The 15651-nt window shown below is 39.8% G+C and overlaps 1 protein-coding gene across 3 annotated transcripts in view; it reads right to left on the reverse strand.

The window, feature by feature from the left end:
• NRG1 (neuregulin 1) overlaps positions 1–15651 on the reverse strand; it is a 1096123-nt gene that overhangs the window by 208093 nt on the left and 872379 nt on the right. For 2 of the 3 annotated variants that reach the window (XM_077144415.1, XM_077144414.1), the window contains exon 1: positions 7441–7679. The exons of the other annotated variant lie outside the window; for it this stretch is intronic. In XM_077144415.1, the coding sequence (XP_077000530.1) occupies positions 7441–7540 (100 nt within the window). In that variant the 5' untranslated portion in view covers positions 7541–7679. Of the gene's footprint in view, positions 1–7440; positions 7680–15651 lie in introns of those variants that run through there. 3 annotated transcript variants of the gene reach the window in all.

A 15651-nucleotide genomic window follows, 5' to 3' on the forward strand; every position in this document is an offset into this window, starting at 1 on the left:
TTTACGAATATTTCTTACATCATCTTGTTTACAATTAAGTCAACTGTTTCAGTTCAACTTAATAAAACCTAGAGATTTATTGGTTTTACCTAAAGTTTTAACCTTATTTAAAATTTAATATAATCTACATCATAATGGGACAGATTTTTACTTGACAATCAAATTAACATTTATTAAAACTACCAGGAAAAAATGGCTCTTATTTGTATTACGATACTGGGCAGAGATTTTTTCCATAATAGAACACAAAACAGAACCAAGATTATTTAGCAATCAACAATATGTCCTACCCACATCTCTGTAATCTCTCTGTGGAATAAAATGTCAAATAAAAATAAATAAAATAGAAGTCATATTTTGCAGTAGAAATGTATTACTTATCTTTCTCTGGGAAAATGCTACCGGCCCTGACATAGTAAGTTTATGTTTAATTCCTTTTATTTAGCTATAATATGAGCTTATCTATCTATTTCTTAGAGAAAATGTCACTGTTTCAATTATTCCCTGCATATTCCTTTTATATATTATTTTGAATCATTTAATGACCAAATCTTAGAAGAATTTTTTCAAAGTTGCCATTACTATATTATTTAAAATACTACGGGATGAGCCATGGTGGTTCAGCAGGCAGAGTTCTTGTCTGCCACGCTGGAGACCCGGGTTCAAATCCCGGGGCCTGTCCATGTAAAAACAACAACAACAAAAAACTATGTAAAACATAAATAAAGAAAATCCAAGTATCAGATTACACTATATAAAATTTACCGTATTCACCCATGAATAACCTACAAAACTGACAATTACATTTGGTTCAACCCTAATAAAACACTACCTGCCTCTAGCATCATTGAAACTAAAACTCAACAGCTGCCCAGAGAAGGCCTGTTACCAAAGCTGTGAAATGAAATTTTTGAGACTTCAAATCCAAGTACTCAAGGGTCACTGCCCTCAATGATATTTTTCTTGCAGCAAGAAACATTATGAACAATATTGCACTTCAAATAGGGGAGGGGAAATATAATGGAGTTACTCATGTCAGAGATGCCAATGGTAGAGGGCAATAAATCTCGAGTAGATAAATCATAAATAACAGGGGTTTGTGACAATATTACAATATTAGTCCATGGACCACAAGAATTAGTCATTCAAACCTATTTTCAAAAACATGTATCTCAATCATAGTAAAGAACTTAAAATACTGGAGCCAGGGGTTGAGGAAAGAGTGTGGCATGAAGAAATAAAGGCAAACTTGTGAATAAAGAGCATTTGTTCAGTTTTGCTGCTTTCACATACAATTTTCCAATGACAGAGTGAAACTCTTAAGTATGACTAATCTCTTTGCAGGTAAACTGATCATGACACCACCACCTGAGTTACAGAGAACAGTTGCTGTAGAGAGTGATTGGAACGGGCTTATAAGGTGCTTGGTTTTCTGGGGAAAAGGTGCTGATTAAAGTTACTCTGACAGATAACCCCTAACAAGCTAACTGCCTTGGGATCATTTTCAGAATGATGTTTCAGAATATATTCTGCCTCTTGGGTCTATGTGGAACACAAATTCCAGCAGAGGCAACTACCTTGGATGGATGGTATTAAGACCTAATGTCTCCCCCTAGTTTGTCCAGAATACTGCAGTCATTAAAAAAAAAAAAAAAAAAAAGAAAAGAAAAAAGAAAAAAACGAATCAATCTTTGGGGAATAGCAGTGTGATGCTCTTGGAGCACCCTCTGGAGGCCAAAGAAAAGACATTTCTGTTCTCTCTGTCCTATTAAGAGGAAAGGCCCAGAGATCTCACTGAAATTGGGCTAAACATGCAGATTATCAATCATAATTAAGATGACATATGAAAGATACAACAATAAATTTACAGTTTTAAAATGCAAAAGAAATCCAAGGCATAACAATGTTCTTAAATGATTTTGTTTCTTAATACATGACAATCCCGCTCTTTTCACATTTTGAATTATTTTGGGAATTCATTGCAGAGGCATCTATTAATTGTTAGAAGAGAGGGATATGAAGATGTGATATTTTCATTAGCAAAATGTAAATAAGTAAGCTTATACAGTGTGTTGAATAGCCAAACTTTTTAAAGTAGCCAGCTTTATACTAACTAACAGAATAAATGCAGCTGTCTGTTTCCTTTTTTCACCTAACACCTCACTTTTTCCAAAGCAACAAATACTGACATCTTTCGGTATGTTGGTGGCACTTTTCTTTATCTATTAAAATGTATGCACGGACACAGACACATGCAGACATACAATGACTTAGGATGAATCTAAATGTCACTTACTCTTTTGGGTAAGTTTCATTTTACATATCTTAACAGCATATTTAATAGACACTTTTTCCTCTGGTTAGAAGTCAATACCATCCCAATTTTCATCTCTTTTTGTCAAGAGGAACACTCCAGGGTTAAAGAAGTCCATTTTATTTGCCTCTTTGGGCAAACTGAATGACTCACCAGAAGTATTCACATGTGGTTTGTTTTCTTCTATCCTAACAGAACGCAATAAACTATCAGTACTGTTAAAGTCAAACTTAACTTGTTACCTTTGGACTTTAAGTAAAAAAAAGCAACACTGATCTGAATAATGTGGAAAGGATCTATCAGGTTTTCAGAACTTCAGATACTGCCTGCGGTCATTCTAGTGAGGTGAGGAAGGAAAGAAAATAGTGAGAAATGTGGATTTATTATAATCATTATTTTAATTATATTTAGAAACATGTGCACCCAATTCTACAGACCTTCACAGCAATATACTATCACACTTGATAAGAAGATAACAAAGAGTGTGTTAATATACAATTTCTTTTTCAATTGCTGGGATGTATTCTAGTCTCAAAGAAAAGATTGCACGTTCTATATAACAAAGTGAGATTTAAGCATCAACTCTTAAGTGTTGCCAGAGAAGGTGTCATGTTTCAAAATCTTCTCATAACCTGCAATTTCCAACATTTTTGTGCCAGACATAAAATTACGTTGCACCTCACTCCATTTTCAATATTTAGACTGAATTCAGCGCTGTTTTCATAATTTATATATATGCAGTTATGGAACTTGAAGCACATATATACTTTTCTTTATATTTACAGGTGGTATATATTAATATTTATACTTACCCTAGTGTAAGGCCTGCCTTGGATCATTTTTGACCATAAAAGGTAAATTTTGACAACTGTATAAACATCTTTGTGAAGATACAATTTTACTTAAGCAGTTTTATAAAGAGAGCCAACATTTATTGGGCATTTACTGCATGCTGAGCAATACTCATAGTGATTTTTATGGATTATCTCACAACCACCTCATAATAATAATAACTTTATCCTCATTTCACAAATAAGGTAACTTAAGGACAGAAAAATTAAGTAAATATCCCAAGACAATGCAGTTAAGGAGAGGGAGAACTACACTTTCAACTCAAGTAATCTGGACTTTAGAGTTAATAATTAGGACATCCTGTTTCAGCTGTCTAATAGTGAGGCATTTACGCGCTTTCTAAAGAACAGGAGACAAAATATGCAAAGCATCTGTTATGCTTTCTGGAAGATGATAATTCAATAGAAAGTAGTTATCCTCATTAATGAATATAAAAGTGCCCAGAATAGTGTCTGGCATGTAGTAAGGTATTCACATATTGGTTCAATATTTTCTGAGATATATACATATCATCTGATGTATCTGATATATATATATATATATATATATATATATATATATATATATTTGTTATCATATGTATAAGTCCCTCCCTCAATCTTCCATTGGTATAATTTTACAGATACGAACATAGTATGCCAACTTCTCCCACTCTTCCTGCTGTTTTAATGCATCCAAGAGGTCATACTTCATTGTGTAAATAATTTTTAATTCTTCTAATAATTACATAAGGTGAGTGGCTACAAGTAACCAGGTTGAAACCGTTCACTGGACATTCCTCCTGTTCTGTAAACACACACTGCCCTGTTAGTGACAGGGCACTTCATATCCAAGAATGTTTACAAACACTTGAGTCCGTGGCGCTGCTTGGTGAAGGGAACAGGTGGTGATGTCATCTGGGAAGCACACTGCCTGCCTCCACCTATTAGGGGTGCTCAGTTTCTGAATTTTCCTACCACCTGGAATAACACCAATGCCCCTTCTGGAGTTGGGCTAGGCTTGATAATGAATTTGTTCCAGGACAGTTAAGGGGGGGGGGGGGGGGGGCGGAGGAAGAAATGAAGAATCTTTTGCACAGTTTTAATGAAAGAAATCATATCAGCAAATACTCTCACAGAAAATCTAAAGGGAACTTACAGCCAAGGACCAATGGGCCAGAAAATAAAAAGGCTCTGGTTTTGTAATTCAGTCTTCGAAAAGAAAAAAATTGCTGGAAGAACCGAGTCAAGATGAAGAGCCTGGAAATGAAAGGTCCAGCACGTGTAGACCCAGGAGGTTACAGGACCCTCGGTGCCTGGAGCCATGCTACAAAGCCCAGCAATGTGCTGAGGTTGCTTATTTTGAGCAAAGAAGAGGAATCAATGACCCCGAGGGCTTGGGACCGATTAGAGCCATTACGATGGAATAGACTATTCTGTTGAACATCTGCAGCCCCAACAGTGAGCAATTCAACATTGGGTTAATTGTATAAAAATGCGGATGCTAGAAAACATAGTCATGTACGTATCACATATCAGTCACACATGCCATATGAAAATTAAAGAAGCCCTTCTCCCCTGAAAATTTCCTTCCAACAGATGTGTTTATACTGATGCATGTAATATAGCACACAGCAGGGCCGAGTGGCGGTATTCTCTCAGCACTATACCTCCCCCGATGATCATGAAGCAACGTTATAACTTTGCAGACAGGCTGGCTCTTGCATGTGCATCATCAAGGACCTACAGCTTCAGTGGCTGTAGTGGTGAAACTTGGGACTGAAGGCAGAAACAATTCAAGGAATGGTTGTCCTAAGTCATAATTAGGGCTGGCATGGCAAGTGGAAATACTATAGTTATGGCACCCAGAAATTGTTCCTTTGAGGATAACTGAGAGTGCAAAAAGGCCGAGAAAGAAGTGTGGGTTTCCCCCACGAACCATTACAGCTACCACGTATTTATTTTCTGAAGCTTTTGACATAAAGGAAAGTACACAGGCACTTTCCAGTAGAAGGGAAATGACAAGGAAAGAGAAGAAACAGTTATATCAAAGCAATATTGTTCAATACCATGTGCTTTTTAAATACAAAGCTGGTTTCAAGTTGACCATTTTTTTTAAAGCAAATCAAGAATAAATATTCTTATATGGTTTAACAAGTGCAAGGTAACTTGGAGTGGTAAAAAGTCCCCCTTCAAATAAGATTTGTTTTTAACGGAAAAGAGACAAGCTAAAAACAGAGATAGTTTCACCCTGACTTTTCCGAAAAGAGGGAATATTTCTTAAAGACGCCACTCTCTCTGGTTTAGAAGGTGTCACAGCTGTGGGACTTGCAAGCGGAATGAGAGCCAGCATGGAAGCTTTGGAACAAAAAGAACATTAGGTAGTCACAAGACAGCTCCCTACTCTGCAGGTAAGGCCCACCAGGCTCAGGAGGGCTCGCTTATGTCTAAATCCCCCCAGCACCAAACTCTCTGCTCGTCTGAAATATCTTTGTTAAGGCACTGCTACTACAAACTCCTGAGCAAATGCATATGTCTTATCTGAAAGGGATCCAACTTCAAGCCATGACCCTCTCTTTCATTCATCAGACCACCTACAGAAGACCGTAGGAAATTATGAAGGCAGGGCACTGATGACCAACTCAAGAAAACACCACTACAAATGGTGATGTGGGCTCCACAAATAACTTTACCACTTTACAGTTCGGGTTAGGTTTAAGGTCTCTGTTTAATTTAATACGATGACCTTGAAAAGGACTGTAAGGTCACTTAAGAAGGATGCTAATCTAGCTCCCCATTGCATACCTAGTTGAATGACATGCTACATTGTATTTCCAAAACATAGGGTAAAAATAAGGAAAATTCCAATACACCTTCAGGAGGGCTAAGGAAAGGTAATTAAGGTGAATCTGGTCGGTAGTATCTTATTATAGAAGCAGCGCAGGAAGGGTCAGTGGCCAAACAATTACTCTCTGTTCAATTTCTGTTTTGCTCAAAACCTGCTTAAGGTCTCCGCCAATAACCCAGGTTCTGAAATACTACCAGTGATGCCAAGAAGACTAGGCAAATCTGGCTGTCTTCCTGCAAGGAACAGGCAAACATTTTTTTTCTGCTTATCTTCTTCAGCCACAGTATTACAAAGTGCTATTGGATTAAGTCTTCAGAAGTATTTCATAAAGAGTGTGTTGGGATTACACTCTAACTGCCGTAAAGCAGCGGATCAATTAACTGGAAACTGCAGCGGCAGAAAAAAGCCTGCACATTCCGCTCCCCCCCCCCCCCCCCTTTTTAGCATCCACTTTAGTCGATTACTCATGAACAAATATTTACTCAGGATATTTCCTCTGTCCAAGACAATGTCAGAAGCATCAGTCATTCTTAGGGAAATCTAGGGTAAAACTGTCGTTTAGGTCCTTGTTTGAATCATCAAAAAAAGATTTGCCCCTGGAGAGCCTCAATTGTCATTTCACTCCGTATGTACTCAATAAGCAACTGACTTGAAACATTCAGATACGTATATTTTTGTTTTGTGACATCTCTTGGGAACATACATTAAGCATATTTATTAAGGCGACTCTGAACTATAGACTTGCTAAACCAAAACTCTGTAGAACTCATTCTGTACAACGATTCCTGGCACTGGGCTAGATTTTATGTGCTTCGCTGACCATTAGGAATCCCGCGTGGCTGATCTGAATTCCAATAATGCAGGAGTGAATCCGGGTGAAAACGTGCGCACACGGCCACCCTACACCGCTTCCCCTCTGCCCGAAACACGAATGCGCAGCTGTCCACGCGGCCTCTCCTCTCGACCACCCCGCTTCTCCCAAGCTCCACACGTCGAGAGACACCTGGTCTTCCTCCCTCCGGACAACCCGTTCCCGCTTTTCTCGCTAGAGGGCAGACGGGACCCGTGCAAAGCCCTCCGGGTGACTGGAGACGCGCGCACCCAGCCTCGACTCCTGCACTCCCCGTCCCGCTGCCAGACTGGGCTCCGCCGCTGAGGAGCTGGGAAAAGTCCGGGCCAGTGAGCACAGCGCGTCTGGGACCCTCGGAGGGGGCGCGGGCTAAGCCTCCCCAGGCTGTCACCGCGCGCGGAAGAGCCGGCGCCCGGGTGGGGCTCGGCGCGCAGGTGAGGGGCGGCCGGGACCGAGGCGGAGCGCCGTCCGGGCTCCCAGGCCGCTGGGGAGCGGGGCCCGACGCCCGGGGCCGAGGGCGTTGGCAGGTTGGCGAAGGGCAGGAGGCGGCGCGCGGGAGGAAAAGGAGCGCAGGGCCGGGCCCGCGGTGCGCACTCACCTGGGCTCGGGCCGCCCGCCGCGGGCGCGGGCTTCCTATCAGAGTCGCGGTCCTTCTTCCTGCCCTTGCCCTTGCCTCCGCGTTCCTTGCGCTCCGACATCTCGCTGGAGAAGTGCACGCTCTCCAAACTGACGGCTGCGGGCGAAGACGACGCGCGAGAAGTGTGGTCCGAGGGCTTGGACCAGGTTTGGGAAAAGTTTGGCCCTCGATGGGGAGGACGAGCGGCCGGGCTGCGGCGCGTCCCCTCTCGCCTGGCCCGAGCGGGTGCAGGCGCGGCGTGCGCTCCCGGCCACCAGGGACTGCCGGGCGTTCTGTCCTCAGGTCGCCTTCGCGCGCGGGGTGGCTCCTGTCGCTCGGGGAAGTCCTCGGATTCCCGCCGCGCTGGGTCCCGCCGCTGTGGGCTCCTGCGGTGGCTTGGGTCCCGCGCCCTCGCGCCGAGAGGAGGGAGAGGCCGTTCACTGTCCTGCCCCGCGCTCCCGTCGGCCGAGGCAGCTGCCGCCGTTCGGCTCCGGCCCTCCGCGCGAGCCGGGAGTTCCAACAAGTTTTTGGGGAACTCCTGGCCGGCCCTTTTTCAAATGCCCGACAGCCACCCCCCCACCCACCTCCCGCCAGCAGGTTGGAGACTGGCGCCTCCTTCTCACCCTCCCCTGGCCTCGCCCCCTCCCTCTTCCCCACCACACCCCCACCCCGAGGCGCGGATACGCCACCGGGAGGAGCCTGGGCTCGGCCCCGCCGGGCGCAGCCCCTTTTCCTCCCCCGGCCCGGCCCGGACAGGGGCGGCGGCGCGCGGGGCCGCGGCTGGGAACCCCCGACAGGGGTCGCTGGAAGCTGTGCGGAAAAGCCGCTGCCGCCGAGGCCGCGGGAGCTGGACCGAGTGGCCGTGGGAGACTCCAAAACCGAAGGCAGAGCCCCCAGAGGGGTGATCCGTTATTTTTAATGCCAAAGAAAGCTGTTGGAGAAAAAGTTTCCAACTCTAACAACTGCCCCCCACCCCCACCCCCGTTTAAGGTTCTGGGGCTCTGAAACCCCTGGAAGGGGAAAGGAACGTTTGCCCCTTGCCCAGCAGAGTTTGGGGCCCCCTACCTTCTTACTTTAGTGAAAAAAGTCCAAGTGCATGTGTGGCAGAGATAAACTTTGGGTGGAAGGGAGTTTGAGTGTAAGACACAGGAAGAATTGGATGAATCTTAAAGGTAATTAAATTACATCGTTTTTACAGACGTCTTTGGATATGTGTTTAACAGCATACTTGTCAGAATTCTCATCTCCAGATTTTACTGAAAAATGATGATAATCATCCGACTTTTTCTAAGGGGTCGTCCAAAACGGACGCTCTTTCATTTCAACTTATTCTTCAAAGAGCTTGATAAAACACTGTCGGCAATAACTAAAATTGCTGAAATAGCTGGGAATCATTCAGTTATGCCAAGTGAGAAATCAAGTTGGAAGGGTTAGAATAGAGAGGCAGCGATAGAGGTAGTTAATTCGTGAATGTCTGCTTTCTCGAGTTCAAACTTTCCCCAGAACTACGGGAGAAACTCCCAACTCCTTCCCTTGTCCTCCCTCTGGTGGAGAATTCTAAAGAGCAGTGAAATCTGGAAAATGTTGGCTCCCTGTTGCAAAGAATAAAAGTTAAAGGCCAGACTAGTCCGTGCCACGGATTGATCCAGAATAGTCTCCATGTAAAGAAAATACTCTCAAAATTATATCACCATTGTGGCTAACTTAAATTGTTCATTTCAGTGATAAACCCTTGTGCTGTGGTCAGGAAGAGGTGAATTAAAAATCCATATATGAAATCTACTTACTCCTTTTTGAATATGTCTTGCTCCTGATTTCCATTCTCTGAGGTTAAACAAAACTGAACCATTATCTAAGTATAGGCTTCTCAGTTTATTTTCTCCTTGCCCCAATTTGAAGTTAAAATCTGGGGAGCCTCCTTGCTACACATATGTATGTGTTTAGGTAGGTGGCAAAAAAACCCACAAAAACCAAAAAAAAAGTCCAGTCCATTTAAAAGCTGTCTTAACATAAGAATAATTATATTCTGTTTTAATTTGCATTGTAATAAGAATCAAAGTCTGTTGAGTGAGTTTCCCTGTTTAAAAGATATGTTAGCAATATTGCCATTATTATTAATTTTTAAAAGTTGCATGTCCAAATATTTTGTGATAGCGTTCCAACCAACACCAAATATGAATTTCACTGGGTCGTAAAAACAGCAAAACCAGGGAAACGATGATGAATCTATCTAACTAGCACTATCACTGTAATATTTTACATTGAAATCCAATGTAAAATCAAGTCTGAATATTGGTTGAAATAACTCTGCTTTCCCAGGAGAGGCCACTGCTCAGCAAGCAGGAAACACATAACCCAGAGCAGGGGAGCCCTTTCATAAAGGACACTTTATTTCAAAGATGTAAAAGTTCATGTAGGGCTTAGAGTACAATAGCTATGTATTACTAAGCATGTCATTTTTTTTTTTTTCAGAATTGAAGGAGGACATAAGGCAAAAAAAGTTTAAGAAACTCCCAAATAAAATAAGAAGACAATAGTAAAACCCATACATATGGAAATAACATAATTCAGTGACTTTTTTCGGGGGACTAGATGCTTTACTTCACAAAACAATTATTAATTGTTAATCACACTCCTTTTTCAGGGAAGTTAATGCAAGAGCCTACAATTTTGTGAGCCTCCAGTGTCCATCTGAATGGTCCTATAGTAGTACTTGACAACCTTCCAAACTAAACAGAAAGATAACTGAAATTATCAGTTATCAGATAATAGCTGATAAGTTATCAGTTATCAAAAAAGAAAACTGAACTGGTAGCCACCTGTAAAATGAAAGGTGGCAGCCGCTCGTGACAGCAGGATTCCTATGGAAATATTTAGGGCTGGGAAATGAATAAAATGGAAATGAGAAAGATAAACACTCATCCGTTTAATAATTTTTTCCTTGGTTTGATGTGATAGAGGAAAATAGGGGGGAAATCACAACAATAAAGATTGAAAGGAACTTTAAGCAAATATGATGAAGCAGCCATTAAAAGATAAGGCTATTTTCTGGAACTATATTCAGATTTTGAAATTATATTCTAATTGTCAATTGCTGCCAAATTACCAAGAAGTTCATGGTAAAGTCCAAAAAATATTTCTTTTACTTATCCATATCCTTTATGTTATTTACGATAACATAAAAAAGATAATTTTTCTAAGTTTTTTTTTATTATACTATTGAAGACCACTAAAAGATTAACCAAAGTAAGTCCATCTTTTTGATAGTTAAAAATATGAGGTTTATCAAAAATTTGAGATTGTATTTAAATTATTGATGTCTTGCAGTCTGGAAATGGCAAATGGATTTATTTTGCGTTTTGAAAAAGTTCAGAACTGATCAGAATGATGGATGGAGAAAGGAAGAAAATATTTATGCTTTCTTGAAAACCAAAATCTGAAGCCTCAACTGTCTAAAGAATGTGATATATTTTCATGATTTAATTTTATTAATGTATTCTATTCAGCTTTTAGAACATGCATCATATAGTATATATCAGTTCCCAGACAACATATGACAACTTGTCAACATATGTCACCTCCTGATAAAAGGGAGTGGGGACTTATAAATAAGCAACTTGAGAAATAAAGAAAAAGATAAAGTGTCGGTTATATTAAATGACAGTTTATAGTAAGTGCCGTCATATGTCATAGCATTTTTCTTCGGCTATGCTGAACTTTTAGGAGCATTCTTAGCACCTACAAAGGTGGCTGAATGATCCTTTCTCTCAGTAATTCCCAATTGGGGAATGTTCCAGGAAAATTTTTTTTTAAAAATCAAATGAAAGAAAAATAACAAGTGAACATAGATGTCATGTTTGCAGAATATGTGCATTTGAACAGTAATGGGAATTTAATTTGGAACTCTGCAAATACTTATAAACTTTTAACTTTTTTAAAAACAAAGTAGCTTAAGGTAATTTAAGTAAAGATTACTTTTTTTTTTTTGCATGGGCTGGCACCGGGAATGGAACCCGAGTCTCCAGCATGACAGACAAGAACTCTGCCTGCTGAGCCACCTGGCCCGCCCAAGTAGAGCTTACTTTTAAAAATGTATAACAAAGAACATTAATGAAGAAGCATACTTGCAAAAAATTTTTTCATTCAACCCCAAAATAACCACTAAATGTGCATGACTCATCCATTTATCCCCCAAGAATTAACTGAGCATCTACTATGTGAAAGATAGTAGAGAAACAAAAATAAAATATTGCTCCTGTTCTCATGAAGCTAAAATATTATGAGAAAGACAAAAGCAAATCCATCATTCCAATGCAGTACGAAAAGCAAGGTCAGATCAATTTTTGGTGGCCTGAATTTCATAAAGTTTGGGCAACTTTAAGGAAAATAACGCAAAATTAAAAATACAAATTTAGGTTCAGGATTCTTTAAAGGGAGCCTTGCAAGTGAGAGGTCCTGAAGGGAGAACTTTATTAGCTTCATGGGAAATTCACCTTTGGTGATTCCGAGAATATTCCTCTTTCTGCACCAGAATTGTAGTAATGGTAAATGGCAATTGTATATTATCTTAGAGTTTAGATAATGCTCTCACATATTGTCACTGTAAATAAGAGGCATTAACAAGCAATCAAAATAAATACACACAGAACTAAAGCAAGCAAACACACCTAGTGGAAGGGAAAAAAAATGAGTTAAAGAGAACCTTAAAAATTTATAGATTAGCAGTTCTCCTCTATGTTAAGTGAGATACTTAGAAACAAGGTGTAGGTTGAGTTTGTTCAACAAAGAGCTCCTATGTATGGAATATTTGCCTGTTTAGATTTATCAATAAAAATATTAAAAAACAAAAGCAAAGGGCTTCTTCCCAGCAAAATGCCCTGAAACAACTAGAAATGATGCCCTTCCGTACACTTGACAGATATTTACTAATTAATCATACTCTCTCTTTTACGAGGAGAGTGAGTTTAATGACACAATTGTGAGTTTAGAATCTGAAAAAAAATTCTAAAAAATGTATTTAATAATTTCAAACAAATGCAAATTTGAGGTATTTGGATCATGTGCACATCTGAATTAAATGTGTCTGAAAGGGGCTGAGGAAGATAAAGAGAAATAATTAGAAATAACGTTAAAATTAAATCTATGTTTACTAAATCTTACTTCCTTACTAAATCTGTGTGATTAAAAAAAAAAATTACTCCACAACAGTGGTTACTATTGTTTATCATTATTATTGATAATATTCGCATGATTGTAGGGATATATCAGGGATTAGAAATGAATAATAGAATGCACAGTGACTAATTTACTTTTATGGGTACTATTTGATAAATCGGGCCAGTGTCATAAATTTCTTCTATAATAATAAGATGGCAATATAAGACTTACTTATTAGTTTCTGAAAACACTTAAATATCTTTTGAAAACAATGCAGACTCATCCAACTTTTCAGTTAATCTTCCTGACTTCCACACTAATTATTTCTCTTTATCCTCCTCAGCCCCTTTCAGACACATTTAATTCAGATGTGCACATGATGCAAATACTTCAAATTTACATGCATATGCATACTTATATCATTTCTCATTTCCCTTTATTGGAAATAAGAACCTGTCTGTATTGGAATACAAACCCCTAAAATGCAGAGATTATATATCCTTTCATCCACTTTTTCATTTCCTTGTCCATTTCAAATCCTACCATTACATTTGTACCTTGTAAGCACTGAATACTTTTGCAGAGAAGGAATTTAAATAGAATCGAATGAATGTAAAAAGCTTGGTTCTGTTACTACCATATTCTATCAATTACTAATAACCTAGGCTGGAAACCCTGACAGTCGTCTCTGACACCTCCTCCTCTGCATCCAGGCCATCCCCAAGTCCACCTCATCCTGCCTGGGTTTTTCTGTAGACAGCAAACCCTGAACTGGCCCAATGGGAGGTGGCAGGAGGGAAGCCTTTTAACCCTTTTAACTAAGTAACACACAAACCCAGTCCTTATCTTTCTGCCTTGATTGTAATAAAGATTTTTAAGGGAACTCTTACTCCCTCCAATTATTTTGCCACACAACAACCACCAAGAGTATTTTTTAAATGCAGAGATGATCCAGTCCCCTTTTCTTCCCAGGGCTATGTTCAAGGGCCTTAAAGAGGTAGGTAGCCTGTTCCTAAATCCAGCCTTACCTCACTATGCTTTACCCTCACTCACAGTGCTCATCCACCAAGCCCTCTTTAGAGCACAACTCTAAAGCTCACCATTCCTTCCAGCCTCCATGCCATTGCTTGTCGCCTCCTCTGCCTGAATTTTGCCCATAATCTCCACGCTTTGCCTAATTCCTACTCATCCTTAAGGCTTACCTGAATTTCAATTACTTAATGAAGCTTTTCATTACCTTTGAAATCCATTATCACCCATCCTATTATAATCTCCTTCATAACATTTCTCCCAGTTTTTTTATTTTTTTATTTATTTTTATAATAATCTGACTTCACTGGGTATTCAGGTCTTTGAAGGTAGGTCTGTGGCTGTTTTATGTTCCTTGTTATAACCATGGCACTATGACTCATCATAGTCAATACGTACATTTTGTTCTTTAATGATTAAATGAGGATAAATAGGATTACCTTCATATGTATGTAAGAACATGCATACGTATGTGTGTGTGTATATTTATGCTTATTTGCTCAAATTTTTAAATGATGATTACAATACCAGGGCATTATACTTTGGGATAACTTCTGTTTAAAGAAGTCTTTCCAAGAACAAACATAAAATAAAAATCTTAACTAATCAGTATAATCTCTCAATATTTTCTCTAAGAGGTGAGGTGATAACCTGTGTGAAATGGTAAAATCCCAAGAAGAATGCTTTTATTTCCCACATTGCCTCTGCAGATTTCACCTATGTATAAAATGTATTGGCTTCATTTCCTCCCTTGGGTTCTCATGAGTGTTAGTGTGACCCATAAAACAGCTGGGTTTTAGCAAGGATCTTCTAACAAAGTGATGATGGAAGAGAACCTGCAAATACTGACATTGTTGACAAACAGTTAAGCATTCATGCCTGGGTGTTATCCAAGCTTCCTTATTCCCTATAAGATTGCTTTTCACTTCACATCCAGTGATACATCCCCCTGTAATCATTGCATCAAATGCGGCCAGTGCCCACCAGAGAACTATTTTTGAGTTTAGATTCAATTCCTGTGGTATTTTGCTTTATTCCCCTTGTCCGTATCCACAAAGCTAATGCAGAAGGATTTCTCCATGCGTACATTGAGCTCAGAGTCTGTGTACATTTACTGTACAGCTGAGAGAGACTCAGATGTTTCCGTTTCTTTTAAGAGTCATCCCATCAAGATCCTCTCAAAGTTAGCATCTTGTTTCCTTCCAAAGGCGCATGTATGTTATTGTGGAAGGGTTTACCCCCTTAAATTTATAATGATGTTAAAATATAAATTGGATGTCGTGAGTGATGAATTGGGACTTCAAATATTTGAACAGGGAGAGTAATTTTGCAGGTCAACTCTTTTTTTTTTCTTTTTCTGTATGTACCATAAGAGACACCTGGTAGAAAGCATTTCCAAAACAGATTATAGTATATAGGAAATTACTTCATAATGTCATCGTGACAACTGGGCTGTATGGAATGAAACATTGACCCACAAGATCCCATACCTGGCCCAGCCGTGTAATAACACCACAATTATTCTTTTTCCTTCTTTCCCACACAATTCATTCTTACTTCCTTACAAAATCTTCATGAGTCCCTCCCTCGTTGTTGTTATTTTTTTTCCAGTTCTTCCTCACGTTGGGGCCCAATATGTCATCTATCTGACTTGACCAGGGATTTTTAGTTTTGAGCTAAGAACCAAGAGTAGAGTTCTCAGAGGAATGCTACAATCACCTCTACCCCTGGACCCAGGCCGAGAACTCAAGTTACTTTATAACACACTAACTTTCAACACACTATAAGTTTGGGAATTTGGGGGTATATGTGTTAAATATATATATATATATCTTTCAATTCGCATTCATCTGGGAAAAGAATTTCACAAGTATTAACAACTCCGGAAGGCAAATCATCTTTTAAAGATGATTTAGCAGAACAATTAGCTAACTTGTCAGAAACCAAATGACCATCCAATAAATAACTGGTGACCAACCATGCAGAGGATTTCATTCTTATGGAAAA

Source organism: Tamandua tetradactyla, chromosome 26, assembly GCF_023851605.1.
Source record: "Tamandua tetradactyla isolate mTamTet1 chromosome 26, mTamTet1.pri, whole genome shotgun sequence".
NCBI classification, from domain to species: Eukaryota; Metazoa; Chordata; class Mammalia; order Pilosa; family Myrmecophagidae; genus Tamandua; species Tamandua tetradactyla.